Source organism: Oncorhynchus mykiss, chromosome 17, assembly GCF_013265735.2.
Source record: "Oncorhynchus mykiss isolate Arlee chromosome 17, USDA_OmykA_1.1, whole genome shotgun sequence".
NCBI lineage: Eukaryota > Metazoa > Chordata > Actinopteri > Salmoniformes > Salmonidae > Oncorhynchus > Oncorhynchus mykiss.
The window spans coordinates 76026256-76046564 of NC_048581.1; the positions used below are offsets into that span (position 1 = coordinate 76026256).

Genomic DNA, 20309 nt, shown 5'->3' on the forward strand with positions numbered 1-20309 from the left:
TGTATGTAATTTTCTGACCCACTGGAATTGTGATACAGTGAATTATAAGTGAAGTAATCTGTCTGAAAACAATTGTTGGAAAAATTAGTAGATTAAGTAGATGTCCTAACCCACTTGCCAAAACTATAGTTTGTGAAAAAGACATTTGTGGAGTGGTTGTTAAACGAGTTTCAATGGCTCCAACATAAGTGTTTGTAAACGTTCGACTTAAACCGTAACTTTGAAAGATTGAGTCGTATTTTTTGTTGTAGGCAGAGCCATAGCGCAATGGAGTAGAATTCTATTTGCGGAGGTAGCACACTAGCAGTCTTTCAATCACCAGCAAGTGAATGCGCTTTTCAGATCACAGTGCACAGTTTGTTTCTATTCGTTGCTAGTTAATGAGTTATTAGTCCAGTTATAGATAAGTATAGGTCAGCAATGGGGAGTTACTGCTTCCTACAAGAGCACAAAACCTGAAGGCTACATTTCATGCTGTCTTTGAAAAGCCAGTCAGGTAAAAAGATTATGTCTTAATTAAAGAGGAAGTTTTATATTTTGAGACAGACTTGAATTTGCAAATAAGCTAATAGGCAGATTTTCTGTATGGTAATAATATTACATTTTATTTTGTAAAGTGATTTCTTGCATCATACAACACAATGCAATTTACAGTCCCCTAGTTGGCCCATGGTGTTACAGACCAAGTAAAAAATTATGAATTAATGTCAAGCCCTTCATAACGTAAAAACATTTTTTTAAAGTATCATGCAATGTAGACCTGCAATGAACACCACATATACTGTAGGCTATATCGTAAAAATCAAAAGCTATTTCCATTTGAAAATGTTATGGGATTTGCTCCATTGGTTTTGTTGGTAGGCCAACATTATACTCAAATAGCCACAATAGCCTATTGGCTACTGTCTAAAACTGTAAGGGTACAGGTCCAATGTTCACTGTAAATGCGCCGGAAGTTGCAAAAAATTCTCTCAAGTTTCCGACCACAATGCCTACAATTTGCTCAGTGCCCCCAAAAATTAGAGGGAACATTGCTCAAAATATATGCCATTTATCAGACACAATTTACAGTCATGCGTGCATGCGTTTTACGTATGGGTGGTCCTGGGAATTTAACCCAAAATCTTGCTATGCTCTACCAACTGAGTTACAGAGGACCAGCTGAGGCGTGATGGGGGATATGGTTTCAGATTTGATAAATGCATTGCAGCCTCCACTTTTGATTCACCGAGTAGTTTAAAATATACAGTAGGACAAAAAAGTATTTAGTCAGCCACCAATTGTGCAAGTTCTCCCACTTGAAAAGATGAGAGAGGCCTGTAATTTTCATCAGAGGTACACTTCAACTATGACAGACAAAATGAGGGAAAAAAATATACTGAAAATCAAATTGTAGGATTTTTAATGAATTTATTTGCAAATTATGGTGGAAAATAAGTATTTGGTCAATAACAAAAGTTTATCTCAATACTTTGTTATAAAGCCTTTGTTGGCAATGACAGAGGTCAAATGTTTTCTGTAAGTCTTCGCAAGGTTTTCACACACTGTTGCTGGTATTTTGGCCCATTCTTCCATGCAGATCTCCTCTAGAGCAGTGATGTTTTGGGGCTGTTGCTGGGCAACACAGACTTTCAACTCCCTCCAAAGATTGTCTATGGGGTTGAGATCTGGAGACTGGCTAGGCCACTCCAGGACCTTGAAATGCTTCTTACGAAGCCACTCCTTCGTTGCCCGGGCGGTGTGTTTGGGATCATTGTTATGCTGAAAGACCCAGCCACGTTTCATCTTCAATGCCCTTGCTGATGGAAGGAGGTTTTCACTCAAAATCTCACGATACATGACCCCATTCATTCTTTCCTTTACAGGGATCAGTCGTCCTGGTCCCTTTGCAGAAAAACAGCCCCAAAGCATGATGTTTCTACCCCCATGCTTCACAGTAGGTATGGTGTTCTTTGGATGCAACTCAGCATTCTTTGTCCTCCAAACACGACGAGTTGAGTTTTTACCAAAAAGTTATATTTTGGTTTCATCTGACCATATCACATTCTCCCAATCTTCTAGCAAACTTCAGACGGGCCTGGACATGTACTGGATAAAGCAGGGGGACACGTCTGGCACTGCAGGATTTGAGTCCCTGGCGGCGTAGTGTGTTACTGATGGTAGGCTTTGTTACTTTGGTCCCAGCTCTTTGCAGGTGAATAGGTCCCCCAGTGTGGTTCTGGGATTTCTGCTCACCGTTCTTGTGATCATTTTGACCCCACAGGGTGAGATCTTGCGTGGAGCCCCAGATCGAGGGAGATTATCAGTGGTCTTGTATGTCTTCCATTTCCTAATAATTGCTCCCACAGTTGATTTCTTCAAACAAAGCTGCTTACCTATTGCAGATTCAGTCTTCCCAGCCAGGGGCAGGTCTACAATTTTGTTTCTGGTGTCCTTTGACAGCTCTTTGGTCTTGGCCATAGTGGAGTTTGGAGTGTGACTGTTTGAGGTTGTGGACAGGTGTCTTTTATACTGATAACAAGTTCAAACAGGTGCCATTAATACAGGTAACGAGTGGAGGACAGAGGAGCCTCTTAAAGAAGAAGTTACAGGTCTGTGAGAGCCAGAAATCTTGCTTGTTTGTAGGTGACCAAATACTTATTTTCCACCATAATTTGCAAATAAATTCATAAAAAAATCCTACAATGTGATTTTCTGGATTTTTTAAATAATTTTTCTGTCATAGTTGAAGTGTACCTATGATGAATTTACAGGCCTCTCTCATCTTTTTAAGTGGGAGAACTTGCACAATTGGTGGCTGACTAAATATTTTTTTGCCCCACTGTATATATGTTAGACACACTGAACAAATGTTCTGCCTTCTACATTCATTAGTATTTTTAGTGTTAGTCCTATACAGTACATCGCTGAACTCATGACACATTTATAGATTCTGCGCCTCTTGACCCTACGGCAGGATGTACAGTATCAGACCTCCCTTGTTTAATGGACTTACATTGTCATATCAAGTTTATCTGAGATCTCATAGTCCCATACCAGGCTATGATAAACCAGCTCTGTGGGTTTACGCGGCTGCACACATAAGCTCTTTTGTTCATAATTTAGGCAAGTGCATTTTCTTAATCCCTCATAAATTGGACAATGTTTGCCATTCTGGGCAGAGAAGGGTTACATTCTTGTTAACTTCTCTTGCCACAGGCCCAATAGCACACAGCACAACCCCTGGTCTAAGTAGAAGATGCCTCTTTGTCCGTTTGCCATCCTCTTAGCTGAGCAGCCCATGCCATCACAGCAGCTCCCACGCCTGCAATGTCAGAGGCTTGTAACTATGGGCTGGAAGGCTAGAGAGCAAGACCCAGTGCCTTGGGGCTTTGATGGAACCCAACACATAGCGGTCAATTAAACACTCACAAAGTCTCTCTTGTTTTCAACGAAGAGCTGTCTTTCACAGATATGCATTTTGTGTTTTGTCTGGTCTCAACAGCTTCCACGCTGTATCTCTCTGCCACTCTGTTCACCAAATCTCTACCTCCTTGACACATATCTTAACCCTGCATCTAAGAAATCAAAGTCCAAGGGAAGAAGGGGTGAATAAGAGTGTATACATCCCATCTGTGAAATGGTTTAAAGGCACAATCTATAAGGCTTTCTGCTGTTGAAGATAAATACCCATTGATTTCTTTATGAATGTAATTTATACAGCACATGACTTATGAGCTTAGTACTTAGCTGTTTCTATGAATGTGAGATAAGCTTGGGTTTCCCCTGCCCCATCCCTCAACTGACCAAACAAGCTGGCAGTTGCAGGCGGTTTAAAATTCAGATTGGTCCTAAAAATGATTTAATAGTCACCTGTATGCATTTCGTCCTTTGTGGCTCAGTTGGAAGAGCATGGTTATTGCAATGCCAGGGTTGTGGGTTCGATTCCCACGGGGGACAAGTATGAGAAATGTATGCACGCTCTACTGTAAGTTGCTCTGGATAAGAGCGTCTGCTAAATGACTAAAATGGAAATAGTTTGCATTTACTTTTTTTTCTACCCCAACAACAGTATAACATTACCGTTCTTATGATCACAATGTACAGATCACAACTTCAGCATAAAGTATTTAAAGAATGTGTCACGTCTGCTCCTGCTCCTCCCCTCCGGTGTACGACGTCGCCAGAGTACTAACCACCGGTCCTGGGATTCATCATTACGCACACCTGGCACTCATCATTATGAGCACCTGTGAATCATTATGAGTCACACCTGGACTCCATTACCTTCATCATTTCCTCCCCTTTATACACTGCTCAAAAAAATAAAGGGAACACTAAAATAACACATCCTAGATCTGAATGAATGAAATATTCTTATTAAATACTTTTTTCTTTACATAGTTGAATGTGCTGACATCAAAATCACACAAAAATTATCAATGTAAATCAAATTTATCAACCCATGGAGGTCTGGATTTGGAGTCACACTCAAAATTAAAGTGGAAAACCACACTACAGGCTGATCCAACTTTGATGTAATGTCCTTAAAACAAGTCAAAATGAGGCTCAGTGGTGTGTGTGGCCTCCATATGCCTGTATGACCTCCCTACAACGACTGGGCATGCTCCTGATGAGGTGGCGGATGGTCTCCTGAGGGATCTCCTCCCAGACCTGGACTAAAGCATCCGCCAACTCCTGGACAGTCTGTGGTGTCTGTGGCGCCGACAGAGATGGCCGCCTCGCTTCGCGTTCCTAGGAAACTATGCAGTTTTTTGTTTTTTTACGTGTTATTTCTTACATTGGTACCCCAGGTCATCTTAGATTTCATTACATACAGTCGAGAAGAACTACTGAATATAAGAGCAGCGTCAACTCACCATCAGTACGACCAAGAATATGACTTTCGCGAAGCGGATCCTGTGTTCTTCCTTTCACCCAGGACAACGGAATGGATCCCAGCCGGCGACCCAAAAAAACGACTTCGTAAAAGAGGGAAATGAAGCGGTCTTCTGGTCAGACTCCGGAGACGGGCACATTGCGCACCACTCCCTAGCATACTTCTCGCCAATGTCCAGTCTCTTGACAACAAGGTTGATGAAATCCGAGCATGGGTAGCATTCCAGAGGGACATCAGAGACTGTAACGTTCTTTGCTTCACGGAAACATGGCTCACTGGAGAGACGCTATCGGAGTCGGTGCAGCCACCTGGTTTCTCCACGCATCGCGCCGACAAAAAAAAACATATTTCTGGTAAGAAGAGGGGCGGGGGCGTATGCTTTATGGTTAACGAAACGTGGTGTGGTCACAACAACATACAGGAACTCAAGTCCTTCTGTTCACCTGATTTAGAATTCCTCACAATCAAATGTCGACCGCATTATCTACCAAGGGAATTCTCTTCGATTTTAATCACAGCCGTAAATATTCCCCCCCAAGCAGACACATCGATGGCTCTGAACAAACTTTATTTGACTCTTTGCAAACTGGAATCCACATATCCTGAGGCTGCATTCATTGTAGCTGGGGATTTTAACAAGGCTAATCTGAAAACAAGACTCCCTAAATTGTATCAGCATATCGATTGCGCAACCAGGGCTGGCAAAACCTTGGATCATTGCTATTCTAACTTCCGCGACGCATATAAGGCCCTCTCCCGCTCTCCTTTCGGAAAAGCTGACCACGACTCCATTTTGTTGCTCCCTGCCTACAAACAGAAACTAAAACAAGAAGCTTGTTCTGTTCAACGCTGGTCCGACCAATCTGATTCCACACTCCAAGACTGCTTCCATCACGTGGACTGGGATATGTTTCGTATTGCGTCAGACAACAACATTGACGAATACACTGATTCGGTGAGCGAGTTCATTAGAACGTGCGTTGAAGATGTCGTTCCCATAGCAACGATTAAAACATTCCCAAACCAGAAACCGTGGATTGATGGCAGTATTTGCGTGAAACTGAAAGCGCGAAACACTGCTTTTAATCAGGGCAAGGTGACCGGAAACATGACCGAATACAAACAGTCTAGCTATTCCCTCCGCAAGGCAATCAAACAAGCTAAGCGTCAATATAGAGACAAAGTAGAATCGCAATTCAACGGCTCAGACACAAGAGGTATGTGGCAGGGTCTACAGTGAATCACGGATTACAAAAAGAAAACCAGACCAGTCACGGACCAGGATGCCTTGCTCCCAGGCAGACTAAATAACTTTTTTGCCCGCTTTGAGGACAATACAGTGCCACTGACACGGCCCGCAACCAAAACATGCGGACTCTCTTTCACTGCAGCCGAGGTGAGTAAAACATTTAAACGTGTTAACCCTCGCAAGGCTGCAGGCCCAGACGGCATCCCCAGCCGCGCCCTCAGAGCATGCGCAGACCAGCTGGCTGGTGTGTTTACGGACATATTGAATCAATCTCTATCCCAGTCTGCTGTTCCCACATGCTTCAAGAGGGCCACCATTGTTCCTGTTCCCAAGAAAGCTAAGGTAACTGAGCTAAACTGAGCTAAACGACTACATCCGTCATCATGAAGTGCTTTGAGAGACTAGTCAAGGACCATATCACCTCCACCCTACCTGACACCCTAGACCCACTCCAATTTGCTTACCGCCCAAATAGGTCCACAGACGATGCAATCTCAACCACACTGCACACTGCCCTAACCCATCTGAACAAGAGGAAAACCTATGTGAGAATGCTGTTCATCGACTACAGCTCAGCATTTAACACCATAGTACCCTCCAAACTCGTCATCAAGCTCGAGACCTTGGGTCTCGACCCCGCCCTGTGCAACTGGGTACTGGACTTCCTGACGGGCCGCCCCCAGGTGGTAAGGGTAGGTAACAAAATCTCCACCCCGCTGATCCTCAACACTGGGGCTCCACAAGGGTGCATTCTGAGCCCTCTCCTGTACTCCCTGTTCACCCACGACTGCATGGCCAAGCACGCCTCCAACTCAATCATCAAGTTTGCGGACGACACAACAGTGGTAGGTTTGATTACCAACAACGACGAGACGGCCTACAGGGAGGAGGTGAGGGCCCTCGGAGTGTGGTGTCAGGAAAATAACCTCACACTCAACGTCAACAAAACTAAGGAGATGATTGTGGACTTCAGGAAACAGCAGAGAGAACTCCCCCCTATCCACATCGATGGAACAGCAGTGGAGAGGGTAGTAAGTTTGAAGGTCCTCGGCGTACACATCACAGACAAACTGAATTGGTCCACCCACACAGACAGCATCGTGAAGAAGGCACAGCAGCGTCTCTTCAACCTCAGGAGGCTGAAGAAATTTGGCTTGTCACCAAAAGCACTCACAAACTTCTACAGATGCACAATCGAGATCATCCTGTCGATCTGTATCACCGCCTGGTACGGCAACTGCTCCGCCCACAACCGTAAGGCTCTCCAGAGGGTAGTGAGGTCCGCACAACGCATCACCGGGGGCAAACTACCTGCCCTCCAGGACACCTACACCACCCGATGTCACAGGAAGGCCATAAAGATCATCAAGGACAACAACCACCCGAGCCACTGCCTGTTCACCCCGCTATCATCCAGAAGGCGAGGTCAGTACAGGTGCATCAAAGCTGGGACCGAGAGACTGAAAAACAGCTTCTATCTCAAGGCCATCAGACTGTTAAACAGCCACCACTAACATTGAGTGGCTGCTGCCAACACACTGACTCAACTCCAGCCACTTTAATAATGGGAATTGATGTAAAATATATCACTAGCCACTTTAAACAATGCTACTTAATATAATGTTTACATACCCTACATTATTCATCTCATATGTCTACGTATATACTGTACTCTATATCATCTACTGCATCCTTATGTAATACATGTATCACTAGCCACTTTAAACTATGCCACTTTGTTTACATACTCATCTCATATGTATATACTGTACTCGATACCATTTACTGCATCTTGCCTATGACATTCTGTACCATCACTCATTCACATATCTTTATGTACATATTCTTTATCCCTTTACACTTGTGTGTATAAGGTAGTAGTTTTGGAATTGTTAGTTAGATTACTCGTTGGTTATTACTGCATTGTCGGAACTAGAAGCACAAGCATTTCGCTACACTCGCATTAACATCTGCTAACCATGTGTATGTGACAAATAAAATTGATTTGGTGCACCGTGGCGTTGGTGGATGGAGCGAGACATGATGTCCCAGATGTGCTCAATTGGATTCAGGTCTGGGGAACGGGCGGGCCAGTCCATAGCATCAATGCCTTCCTCTTGCAGGAACTGCTGACACACTCCAGCCACATGAGGTCCAGCATTGTCTTGCATTAGGAGGAACCCAGGGCCAACCGCACCAGCATATGGTCTCACAAGGGGTCTGAGGATCTCATCTCGGTACCTAATGGCAGTCAGGCTACCTCTGGCGAGCACATGGAGGGCTGTGCGGCCCCCCAAAGAAATGCCACCCCACACCATGGCTGACCCACAGCCAAACCGGTCATACTGGAGGATGTTGCAGGCAGCAGAACGTTCTCCACGGCGTCTCCAGACTCTTGTCACGTCTGTCACATGTGCTCACTGTGAACCTGCTTTCATCTGTGAAGAGCACAGGGCGCCAGTGGCGAATTTTCCAATCTTGGTGTTCTTTGGCAAATGCCAAACGTCCTGCACGGTGTTGGGCTGTCAGCACAACCCCCACCTGTGGACGTCAGGCCCTCATACCACCCTCATGGAGTCTGTTTCTGACCGTTTGAGCAGACACATGCACATTTGTGGCCTGCTGGAGGTCATTTTGCAGGGCTCTGGCAGTGCTCCTCCTGCTCCTCCTTGCACAAAGGCGGAGGTAGCGGTCCTGCTGCTGGGTTGTTGCCCTCCTACGGCCTCCTCCGCGTCTCCTGATGTACTGGCCTGTCTCCTGGTAGCGCCTCCATGCTCTGGACACTACGCTGACAGACACAGCAAACCTTCTTGCCACAGCTCGCATTAATGTTCCATCTTGGATGAGCTGCACTACCTGAGCCACTTGTGTGGGTGGTAGACTCCGTCTCATGCTACCACTAGAGTGAAAGCACCGCCAGCATTCAAAAGTGACCAAAACATCAGCCAGGAAGCATAGGAACTGAGAAGTGGTATGTGGTCACCACCTGCAGAACCACTCCTTTATTGGGGGTGTCTTGCTAATTGCCTATAATTTCCACCTGTTGTCTATTCAATTTGCACAACAGCATGTGAAATGTATTGTCAATCAGTGTTGCTTCCTAAGTGGACAGTTTGATTTCACAGAAGTGTGATTGACTTGGAGTTACATTGTGTTGTTTAAGTGTTCCCTTTATTTTTTTGAGCAGTGTATGTCACTCTCCCAGGTTCACTCACCAGTTGGTGTTGTTCTTGTGTATCAGCGTTATGCCTTATGTTAGTGTCGTGTTCTTGGTTTTGTTGTTTTATTAAAACATTTCACCTGCTTCCGACTCACCACCCCATCATTACAGAATAGTCCAAAGAAAGCAAACATATGTTTTTTGGGGAGATAAGGTTTGCCAGGACTGGTGATATGAAGTCTGAAGGGTCATTTAGGAATATATCATGGGGCATGAACCTCTCTTGTGTCCATTGACTGGTTTCTGGTCCAGTTTTACGCTCTAGACTGCATGGCACCAGGGCACCCTAATGTCAAATTTTCATGGAAATACAAGATTAGTGGCAGCCTGATGCATGTGAACACTTATGTCTCAAGTTAGGATAAGACCTCAGAGTATCCCATTTTAGGCAAAGGGGCTATCATCCAGACAACAGACAGTTTAAACATAGAGCAAGAAAGGGTCTGCAGGTCAATAGTAGGGCTATGATACCCCACAAGGATTTCTGAAATAAACATAATAGTTACATTGTCTCTCTGATTAGAAGAATGTGAGGTGGTAATGTATAGTAAACTATACTTTAAATTACTTTAGTTGGAGAATAACATTTGTTCAATGCAGTTTGATAAATAGTCAAGAGTTTTTCCTCAGCAGTGTGTACAAGTAGTTATACAGGGGCCAAGGGATCATGGCAGCCAGTGGCTATAGCCATCAATGTAAGCCCATGTGCTCTCTGCAAGTAGGTGATAAACCTCTGTCTCGCGAAGAGGCTATAAATAAAAGAGGGGTAAAGTCGCTGTGGGGAGATGAGGAATACTGCCCTTCTTCACGTATGTGTCTTAACCCAAAGGTTTGGCTGAAGGAAAAGGCCACAAAATGAGGGCGGAACAAAGACGTCCTCTACTATGTTAGCACAAAGAGATCTTTCTTTGGGTTATTATCGGTGAAGGTTCTGCCAGGCCGTAGGGCACTTCCCCTGCATGTGCTTCACCTCTCTATCTCTATCTGGAAGGCCGTTCCTCCACTCCAAGTCACGGTTTCCAGTAATCCCAACAAAGGCATGATACTGTTTAGGAGGGAATGGTAGACCTTTACGTTAGTTAGAGCGGCTATTGACATCGCTTTATCTCGTGTGAGGATCCTCATAAATTTGGACTCACGGCTGCGCAGTTCCTTCACCAAATCAAATCAAATCAAATGTATTTATATAGCCCTTCGTACATCAGCTGATATCTCAAAGTGCTGTACAGAAACCCAGCCTAAAACCCCAAACAGCAAGCAATGCAGGTGTAGAAGCATGGTGGCTAGGAAAAACTCCCTAGAAAGGCCCAAACCTAGGAAGAAACCTAGAGAGGAACCAGGCTATGTGGGGTGGCCAGTCCTCTTCTGGCTGTGCCGGGTGGAGATTATAACAGAACATGGCCAAGATGTTCAAATGTTCATAAATGACCAGCATGGTCGAATAATAATAAGGCAGAACAGTTGACACTGGAGCAGCAGCACAGTCAGGTGGACTGGGGACAGCAAGGAGTCATCATGTCAGGTATTCCTGGGGCATGGTCCTAGGGCTCAGGTCCTCCGAGAGAGAGAAAGAAAGAGAGAATTAGAGAGAGCATATGTGGGATGGCCAGTCCTCTTCTGGCTGTGCCGGGTGGAGATTATAACAGAACATGGCCAAGATGTTCAAATGTTCATAAATGACCAGCATGGTCGAATAATAATAAGGCAGAACAGTTTAAACTTGTTCACCTCCCATCCGTGGAAGGGTTCACAGAGTTGGCACTATTAGCACAGTCATTTTGCATACTTCTCTAGTCAATTAAATGAGAATGTAGTTGGGAGACATCGATGGGGAAATATGCATGTTCAGACCAGCAGTTTAGTGTGTTGTAATGACTGGGCTTCTATCCTCATCTCTTTTTTTCAGACAGAAAAAGACACATTTTATTTTTTTGGTTTACACTTTGACCCATTCAGGACAATGTTTGTCTCTTTGACATAATGGTGTACAGCGCTGAACAGCTTAGTAAACAGAAGTTCCTAAATTAGGGTGGACATTCTATGTTAAAGATATTGAGCTCCATTTTTCTTTTCAAGGGTTATTTCCAAGAATTACGTCTCGACTAGTGCAGCATATGGTGTGCATGGCTCGAAGGGCATGCAGAACTTAAAGATCCAATGCAGCTGTTTTTATGTCAATGTCAAATCATTTCTGGGTGACAACTAAGCACCTTACTGTGATTGTTTTCAGTTAAAATTCTCAAAATAAACAAAATAGCTTCTTAGCAAAGAGCAATTTCTCAAGCAACACATTTACTATGACTGTCTAGGAGTGGTTGGAGTGGGGAGGGGAATACTGAAAACCAGCTGTTATTGGCAGAGAGGTTTGGAACTCTCTTTCTTATTCTATTCTATTCTATGCTATTGGAATTATCTGTTTTATTATATTCTATTGGAACTCTCTTTCTTATTATATTCTATTCTATGCTATTGGAATTATCTTTTTTATTATATTCTATTGGAACTCTCTTTCTTATTCTATTATATTCTATTGGAACTCTCTTTCTTATTCTATTCTATTGGAACTCTCTTTCTTATTCTATTATATTATATTGGAACTCTCTTTCTTATTCTATTCTATTCTATTGGAACTCTCTTTCTTATTCTATTATATTCTATCGGAACTCTCTTTCTTATTCTATTCTATTGAAACTCTCTTTCTTATTCTATTATATTCTATTGGAACTCTCTTTCTTATTCTATTCTATTGAAACTCTCTTTCTTATTCTATTATATTATATTGGAACTCTCTTTCTTATTCTATTCTATTCTATTGGATCTCTCTTTCTTATTCTGTTCTATGCTATTCTATTGGAACTCTCTTTCTTATTCTAGTCTATGCTATTAGAACTCTCTTTCTTATTCTATTCTATGCTATTCTATTGGAACAAGCTTTCTTATTTCCTATTAGATCATTTTGCACCTGGCAGGCCAAAACTCCATCCTACCAAAACAGGCAGAAATGTCAGGTGCTCTTTTTAAACAGCTCTTACACTAAAAGGGCATCATTATCATTTTTACAAATTCACAATATCATTACAACTTGTGGAAATATATACAGTGGGGCAAAAAAGTATTTAGTCAGCCACCAATTGTGTTAGTTCTCCCACTTAAAAAGATGAGAGAGGCCTGTAATTTTCATCATAGATACACTTCAACTATGACAGACAAAATTAGAAAAAAAAATCCAGAAAAATCACATTGTAGGATTTTTAATGAATTTATTTGCAAATTATGGTGGAAGATAAGTATTTGGTCACCTACAAACAAGCAAGATTTCTGGCTCTCACAGACCTGTAACTTCTTCTTTAAGAGGCTCCTCTGTCTTCCACTCGTTACCTGTATTAATGGCACCTGTTTGAACTTGTTATCAGTATAAAAGACACCTGTCCACAACCTCAAACAGTCACACTTCAAACTCCACTATGGCCAAGACCAAAGAGCTGTCAAAGGACACCAGAAACAAAATTGTAGACCTGCACCAGGCTGGGAAGACTGAATCTGCTATAGGTAAGCAGCTTGGTTTGAATAAATCAACTGTGGGAGCAATTATTAGGAAATGGAAGACATACAAGACCACTGATAATCTCCCTCGATCTGGGGCTCCACGCAAGATCTCACCCCGTGGGGTCAAAATGATCACAAGAACGGTGAGCAAAAATCCTAGAACCACACGGGGGGACCTAGTGAATGACCTGCAGAGAGCTGGGACCAAAGTAACAAAGCCTGCCATCAGTAACACATTACGCCGCCAGGGACTCAAATTCTGCAGTGCCAGACGTGTCCCCCTGCTTAAGCCAGTACATGTCCAGGCCCGTCTGAAGTTTGCTAGAGAGCATTTGGATGATCCAGAAGAAGATTGGGAGAATGTCATATGGTCAGATGAAACCAAAATATAACTTTTTGGTAAAAACTCAACTCGTCGTGTTTGGAGGACAAAGAATGCGTCTGTTGCATCTGAAGAACACCATACCTACTGTGAAGCATGGGGGGTGGAAACATCATGCTTTGGGGCTGTTTTTCTGCAAAGGGACCAGGACGACTGATCCTTGTAAAGGAAAGAATGAATGGGGCCATGTATGGTGAGATTTTGAGTGAAAACCTCCTTCCATCAGCAAGGGCATTGAAGATGAAACGTGGCTGGGTCTTTCAGCATAACAATGATCCCATCACACCGCCCGGGCAACGAAGGAGTGGCTTCGTAAGAAGCATTTCAAGGTCCTGGAGTGGCCTAGCCAGTCTCCAGATCTCAACCCCATAGACAATCTTTGGAGGGAGTTGAAAGTCTGTGTTGCCCAGCAACAGCCCCAAAACATCACTGCTCTAGAGGAAATCTGCATGGAGGAATGGGCCAAAATACCAGCAACAGTGTGTGAAAACCTTGTGAAGACTTACAGAAAACGTTTGACCTCTGTCATTGCCAACAAAGGGTATATAACAAATTGTATAAAACACAAGAAAATCACACTTTGGACTGCACTGGGCCTTTAACAAACTTGTACAATGGTTAAATAAACCTGGAACAAACATATTATTGTGGTTTTTCATATATATCCAAGGGCTACAATGTATAAAGGACGATAAAGACAGATTAATTACTGTATAGTGCTACTGGTCAAGCATGTGCCTTGTGGAGTCTTTCTAAGTTGTATTTATGTTTTGCTAAGGGTTCCTTCTTCATTCTCAGTATACACAGTCTTTCTCAGGTAGATCTGATTGGTCAGTGGTGAGGGTGTGGTATTAGCCTTTATTTAACTAAGGCAATAGACACTGATATGTGCACAGTCTGCACACACATGTATCTACATTCTGTGTGATGTTTTAAAGAAGTACATTCAAGCAAAACAATACTTTAATGTATGACAACTTGATTACTATGACCTGTGTGAAAGCATGTATGTATAGGCATCCACTGTATGTGCTTAAGGGTGCAAGGAGTGGCAACATAATATACTGTTGACAGGTAGCTAGAGAAGAACTAAATCTAATTACTAATAGTTATGTGGAGAGAGAGAGCGATAGAGAGTGAGAGAGAGAGATGTGTGCAACATCACACGTGTTGGCTCCAGGCATGACGCCTGCTGTATAACTCTAAATTACTGTCCCAGAATAATGGGCCAGCTTTGTTAGAGTAGAATGGTCAGATGTGAGCTCAACATTTATGATAATAGATTTTGGAGGAATGGGTGTTTCTAATGAGGATTTTTGGAACGATTTGTAGATTAATTGTTTTGATTTATTTTTATTCTACATTTTTTGGTTGCATATTCCTCTATACTAAAAATGAATAGTTCTATAAATTAGCTAATATTTTCTTTGTTTTTTGCATAGTGGAAATCCCAGTGGGCATATAGACTCACACTTTGCTCATAGCTTCTATACACATGCAGAGACAGGCCAAAACCAGTCAAAACCAATGATCTTTCTATAGAAGGGTGTGAGAGTGAGAATATGCTGTTTATATGAATCTTAACTGATCATTTATATACAGTACAGTTGCCCCTTGTGTTAGATACAACTACTTATATTGTCTTTATTTATTTATATTTGACATGGTTTTGGAACCATGAATGGCCATGTGTCTTCTGAAAACCAGATATAACAAATGTCACTAAGCAGTGTTGAAATTTATTAGCATACAGGCCTAGTGATCTGGATAAACTATTGAACTTTGGCATAGATTAATGTTAATGTTAATGTTCCTAATTACACAGTTATATTTGTTTCTGGTAATGTCATATTCCAGAGGTTTCAAGCCAGCAGTGATTCCATTATTGTGCCATGCCTGTGGCACATTTTTTGTATTTTTAACCCTAGTGGCCTCTTAAGTGGCAGACTAAGTAGGAACTGGCTATGACTTAGTTGATTAGTGGATCCTGGCACACCATTTGCGAACCACTCAGACTAGTGCTTAAATACTTAACACCAAAAGTTGGTAGGGGGATGGACAATCTGTTTAAAAATGCTGCTACATTTTGGAATTTATCTTTTCATATGCTCTGTTTGTAATGGAACAGTGGTGTCAATTGTATTCCGTGTTCTCAGAACAAATTATGTTTTATACTAGATGAGCGGAACTAAAGATGAAACGTTAGTTAGCCGTGAGCGAGTTTCAGTTTGGAGACTAGTAACCCACCAGCAGAAAGGGTCCTTTGTGAGACAGAGATGTTGACGTCAAATGAACCCTGTGAAGACATAAATTCTCAGTTTAACTAGAACAACACAACACAGGGAGGATGAGCCCTGGTATCCTCCCCCTGTCTCCTAACTTACATAACTCATGAGGGGTTTTCCTTTAATAAGTTCAACCGACCAAGTCTGTCCTCTTATTTTCATGTTAGCCCTGTGTCCACACAGTTGACTGACCAGAACAAGGGAATATCTGATACATACTATCATACAAATTACAATATGTTGGAGATGCTTGAATATAGCCATTACCAGGTGAGATGTGCTACTGAGCTGTTTTTTTGGTTTGGTTTTGTCATTCAGGATGCAGTATTACTATATTTATAGTATATTACAATACTATGTTTGTTCTGAGAATTAGAATAATATAACAGAAATGTTCACTAATCAATGACAATGTCCTAAGTGTGTTGTATAATTGACTGTCATTGAGTAATATAAATAAAGAGGCATATAACTGGAGGCGCTGATTGAAATGATTCCGTCCATTGTTTCTGATTGTGTCACATCCATGTGTTGATCTTCGGGCATGCATTCTAGTCTGAAAACCCACCCACACAATGTCAAAGATCTGTATTGTGAGACAACATTTTACAAAGCCACATTTCAGTGGATAACTATGCGTTTCCATAGGATAAGATGACTACCTCAATACTGACATTGAATAAAACTGACTTCTGAAAAATGTTAATCGCCTTCCATGTCTCTCCTTTCCCCCCACCAAGGTACAGACACAGCTGGAGAACCCCACCAAGTACCACATCCAGCAGGCCCAGAGGAAGCAGGTGAGGCAGTACCTGTCCACAACCCTTGGGGGTAAGCCTGGCAGCCAGGCAGGAAGCCTGCAGTGCCCCAGCCAGCCCCCGGAGCACGGAATGCCCCCCGGCCCAGGCAGCAGTGCCCCCAACAGCCCCATGGCCCTGCTGACCCTCAGCTCCAACTGCGAGAAGGAGGTAGGCATAACAGAGATGCCACAGAGATCCAATGTACCATTCACCCTGGTTTCTCATTTGGATTTCACAGTGGATTTATAACTAACTTCATGAAAATGGCAAACTGATTACAAAATACATGTAGATTTATGCGACATCTTTCAATGTTGTTTATCAGAACATTATTTGAATACAAATCTGGTACTACTATATAGGTTGGTTTCGAATGTGTTTTCCATCATTATTACAGATGGATGATGTCATCGATGACATTATTAGCTTGGAAACAAGTTATAATGAGGATATTTTTGGACTTATGGACCCAGGACTCCAGGTTACTAATACAGTAAGTTGACATCCTTTACAATTTAAACAACTTTTCAAGTGATGAGTGCAATAGCTACAGGCCCTACAACACATTTACTGAATAGGAACTACAGCTTTTTATGCTATAGAATATAAACATCTTTCTTACTTGTTGCATTGCAATCATTGAATGTTCTGTTCATTTCCTCAGCTCCCTGTATCTGGTAACCTTCTGGACATGTATGGAAATCAAGGGCTTCCCCCAAATGGACTTGCCATCAGTAACTCCTGCCCTGGTAGCTTATCCAACATCAAAAGGGAATTCTCAGGTTAATGTTTTTTGTCTACCGGGTATAACACATTATAACACCCTCAGCAAAGCAGCTCCATGTTAATAATTTCAACTCTTTCAAATAAAAAAATATTTAAAGATGTTCATATTCAATTTGTGAAACCATTGTAGTGATATACTAACAGTTAAAGAAGCAAAGATGCACAAATATTGTGTACAATTTGTAAAATGTATAAATATACTGTTAGCTATACATTAAATATATCAAATCATTTACCAATACTCCAGCTCCTGGCATGATGCACGTACTGGACAATACTGGATCCTATGGCCAGTTTGACAACTACCAAAGGCCTGAGGGCTTTCCAGTTGGTACGTTGTCACTAGATTTTCAGATTTTTAAGCCATTGTCATTTGAATTATTTTAATACATTTATGAAACTATTTTCATGGCAGCTCACTAATGTACCTGAACTAAACTGCCAATGGGAATTCATAATAATCTACCTCAGATTGGATCATTTGTGTATGTTATATGAAATGCAGCATTAAAGGCCTCTGTGAAGTATTTTGTGCATATTGACAAATATAACACAATATGGATCTATATACTGTCTCAGTAAAATTGTAGCAAAGATAGCTAACATGAATGGTATTTAGCCAGAAATGGGTTGTAATCATCTTGAGTATGTATGGAATAGGACACCTTCTTTTGTCACTCAAAAGTGTTTCCCTTCCGCCCAGAAGCTGAGGTTCGAGCGATGGCCAAGGAGAGACAAAAAAAGGACAACCACAACTTAAGTGAGTTTCTATGGCAAAGAGGAATAGTCAGTTATTTGGGATACATTGATATTTTTCAAGAGTTGATTTGCAGATCCTCATGATACTTTAACTGATTCCCAATTTTTGTCTCTTCACCCTGTAGTTGAACGAAGGAGAAGGTTCAACATCAACGATCGAATCAAAGAGCTTGGAACCCTGATTCCTAAGTCTAATGATCCGTAAGTAGCACAGTTTATACCACTTTTGGATATTCATCTTTTTTATCTACCAAAAATCTCTGGCTGCTTCCGGATTGCATAAAGGTTCATGTAGTTTAAGGATCTGCTTAGTTTCTACATGTACACTACATGTATGCACTGACTGTTGTCTCCCGCGGTCCCTAGGGACATGCGCTGGAATAAGGGCACCATTCTGAAGGCCTCAGTGGACTACATCAGGAAGCTGCAGAGGGAGCAGCAGAGAGCCAAGGAGGTGGAGCTTAGACAGAGAAGGCTGGAGCATGCCAACCGCCATCTGATGCTGCGCATACAGGTACGCCATTCCAGAGGGAGCCAGTGGGCATGGTACAGGGGCGCCTTGAGGGAAAACCTTTGTACTTCTGTACTTTAATACTCTTTGGAATGTGTACTTTAATACTCTTTGTGGGTTAATGTGTTTTCTGTGTGTGTTTCTGTGTAGGAGTTGGAGATGCAGGCGCGGGCTCATGGTCTTGCAATTCTGCCGTCGTCTTCCCTCTGCTCCTCTGAGCTGATAGCCCGAGCCATCAAGCAGGAGCCCATCTTAGGAGACTGTCCCTCAGACCTGTATCAGCAGCCAGGTCCCGACATGTCCCCTCCCACCACACTGGACCTCAACAACGGTACCATCCACTTTAACGACAGCCCTGTGGATGCAGGTGACCCAGGGGCATATGGCTCCAGCAAAGCATCCACTAAACTGAAGGACATTCTAATGGACAACACCCTGTCGCCCATATCATCCAATGACCCCCTTCTGTCCTCAGCTTCCCCAGACACCTCCAACAGCAGCAGCAGGCGTAGCAGCAGCTCAAGCATGGAGGAGAATGATCATGGTTGTTAGCACTGCCCACAAGCTCAAATCACACTGACATTTTATAAAGTAGCATTGTTATTACTGGAGCCAACGCTAGGTGCTGCTATGGCCTATTCCTTGAGATAAAGACAGTGGGATTTTCCCTCCCATTGTGTTCAGAAGTTTTGTCTTTTGTTTTTGTTTGTTTTACAATATTGTGTCTCTTTCTGGAATCAAATCTGGTTGTTCAGATTAGGCTACCCTACCTAAGGTGACTGCTGAGATTTCACTGTACTGTAGCGTTCACTTTTCATGTTAATTATTTGACAGGAAGTGCACAATAACATGGCAATAATGTATTTTATGTGTAATATTTTGATATTTTTTTCATATCATGACCATTTTTTGAATTAGTTTAAACATTTGTTTTGTGAGATATCATAGAGAAATATATATTTAGTTGAATACTTAAATGAACTGATAATAACATTTCACCAAGATTTTAAGATGAGATAAGACACATTTTTACCCTTAAATTTAGAAGCAATGGTTTGAAACCTACAATATTATTTGCGACTAGAAACAACTTTCAGGAACAATGAATACAATTTGAATGAATACAACCTGTTGATGAATTTTGTTTCCGACGTGGTGATATCTAAAGTGAAGATATTTGTACAAAACAACACTGTAAATATACTTATTTTGTGATTTAGTTTTTTGAAGTAGGCCTTTAATTAAGTATTAAATTGAAAGTGAATTCATTTTATTTTTATTCCCTTGGCTATCTCAACCATATCATTTAGATCGTTGCTCTTACCCCATAGAAAGTTGTAATGCACATGAAGATAATATTTTGTCCAGGTCAAACCAATGACACATATTTAGCTCAGAAGGAGCTCCTGCGACCATTGTTTTTGAATGTCAGACTGCTGAATTACTATCCCTAATATAACTTTATGATGACTAATATCAATTCCTAATATAACTTTCCATAAGACATGGTCCTCTGTGTTTTTCGTATTTTATTAGGATCCCTATTAGCTACTGCTAAAGTGGCAACTACTCTTCCTGGGATCCACACAAAACATGACATAATACATTTTTTATATTTTTTATACATAACATAGGCTAACACTTTTTGCTAAACTCCGCTGACTGGAACATAGCAACCTTGTTTTAATAAACTCCCCTGATGTGAATATAGCACGTGAATATAGCAAATCACCTAACCTGTATCGCCGTTAACAGGTTAGCTGAGATTTTGTGTAACGCCTTACAGTACCACCCATGAAGGGTTAGCTGAGGTATTGTGCCAGACTTTGGACCTGCTCATGAACAAGGTTCCTGTGAATCAGATGGAATTGTTCGGCTCCTACTCGTATAAA

The 20309-nt window shown here is 42.0% G+C and overlaps 1 protein-coding gene across 3 annotated transcripts in view; it reads left to right on the forward strand.

Annotated features, from left to right (window-relative positions):
* mitfa (melanocyte inducing transcription factor a) overlaps positions 1-19911 on the forward strand; it is a 39984-nt gene extending 20073 nt beyond the window's left edge. The window contains exons 1-9 of one of the 3 annotated variants that reach the window (XM_036950687.1): positions 13757-15831; positions 16302-16529; positions 16759-16854; positions 17026-17143; positions 17395-17478; positions 17851-17907; positions 18032-18107; positions 18273-18420; positions 18568-19911. In XM_036950687.1, the coding sequence (XP_036806582.1) occupies positions 15799-15831; positions 16302-16529; positions 16759-16854; positions 17026-17143; positions 17395-17478; positions 17851-17907; positions 18032-18107; positions 18273-18420; positions 18568-18969 (1242 nt within the window). In that variant the 5' untranslated portion in view covers positions 13757-15798 and the 3' untranslated portion in view covers positions 18970-19911. Of the gene's footprint in view, positions 1-13756; positions 15832-16301; positions 16530-16758; positions 16855-17025; positions 17144-17394; positions 17479-17850; positions 17908-18031; positions 18108-18272; positions 18421-18567 lie in introns of those variants that run through there. The other 2 variants (XM_036950685.1, XM_036950686.1) reach the window with 2 other exon arrangements.
* Positions 19912-20309: the final 398 nt, after the last annotated feature.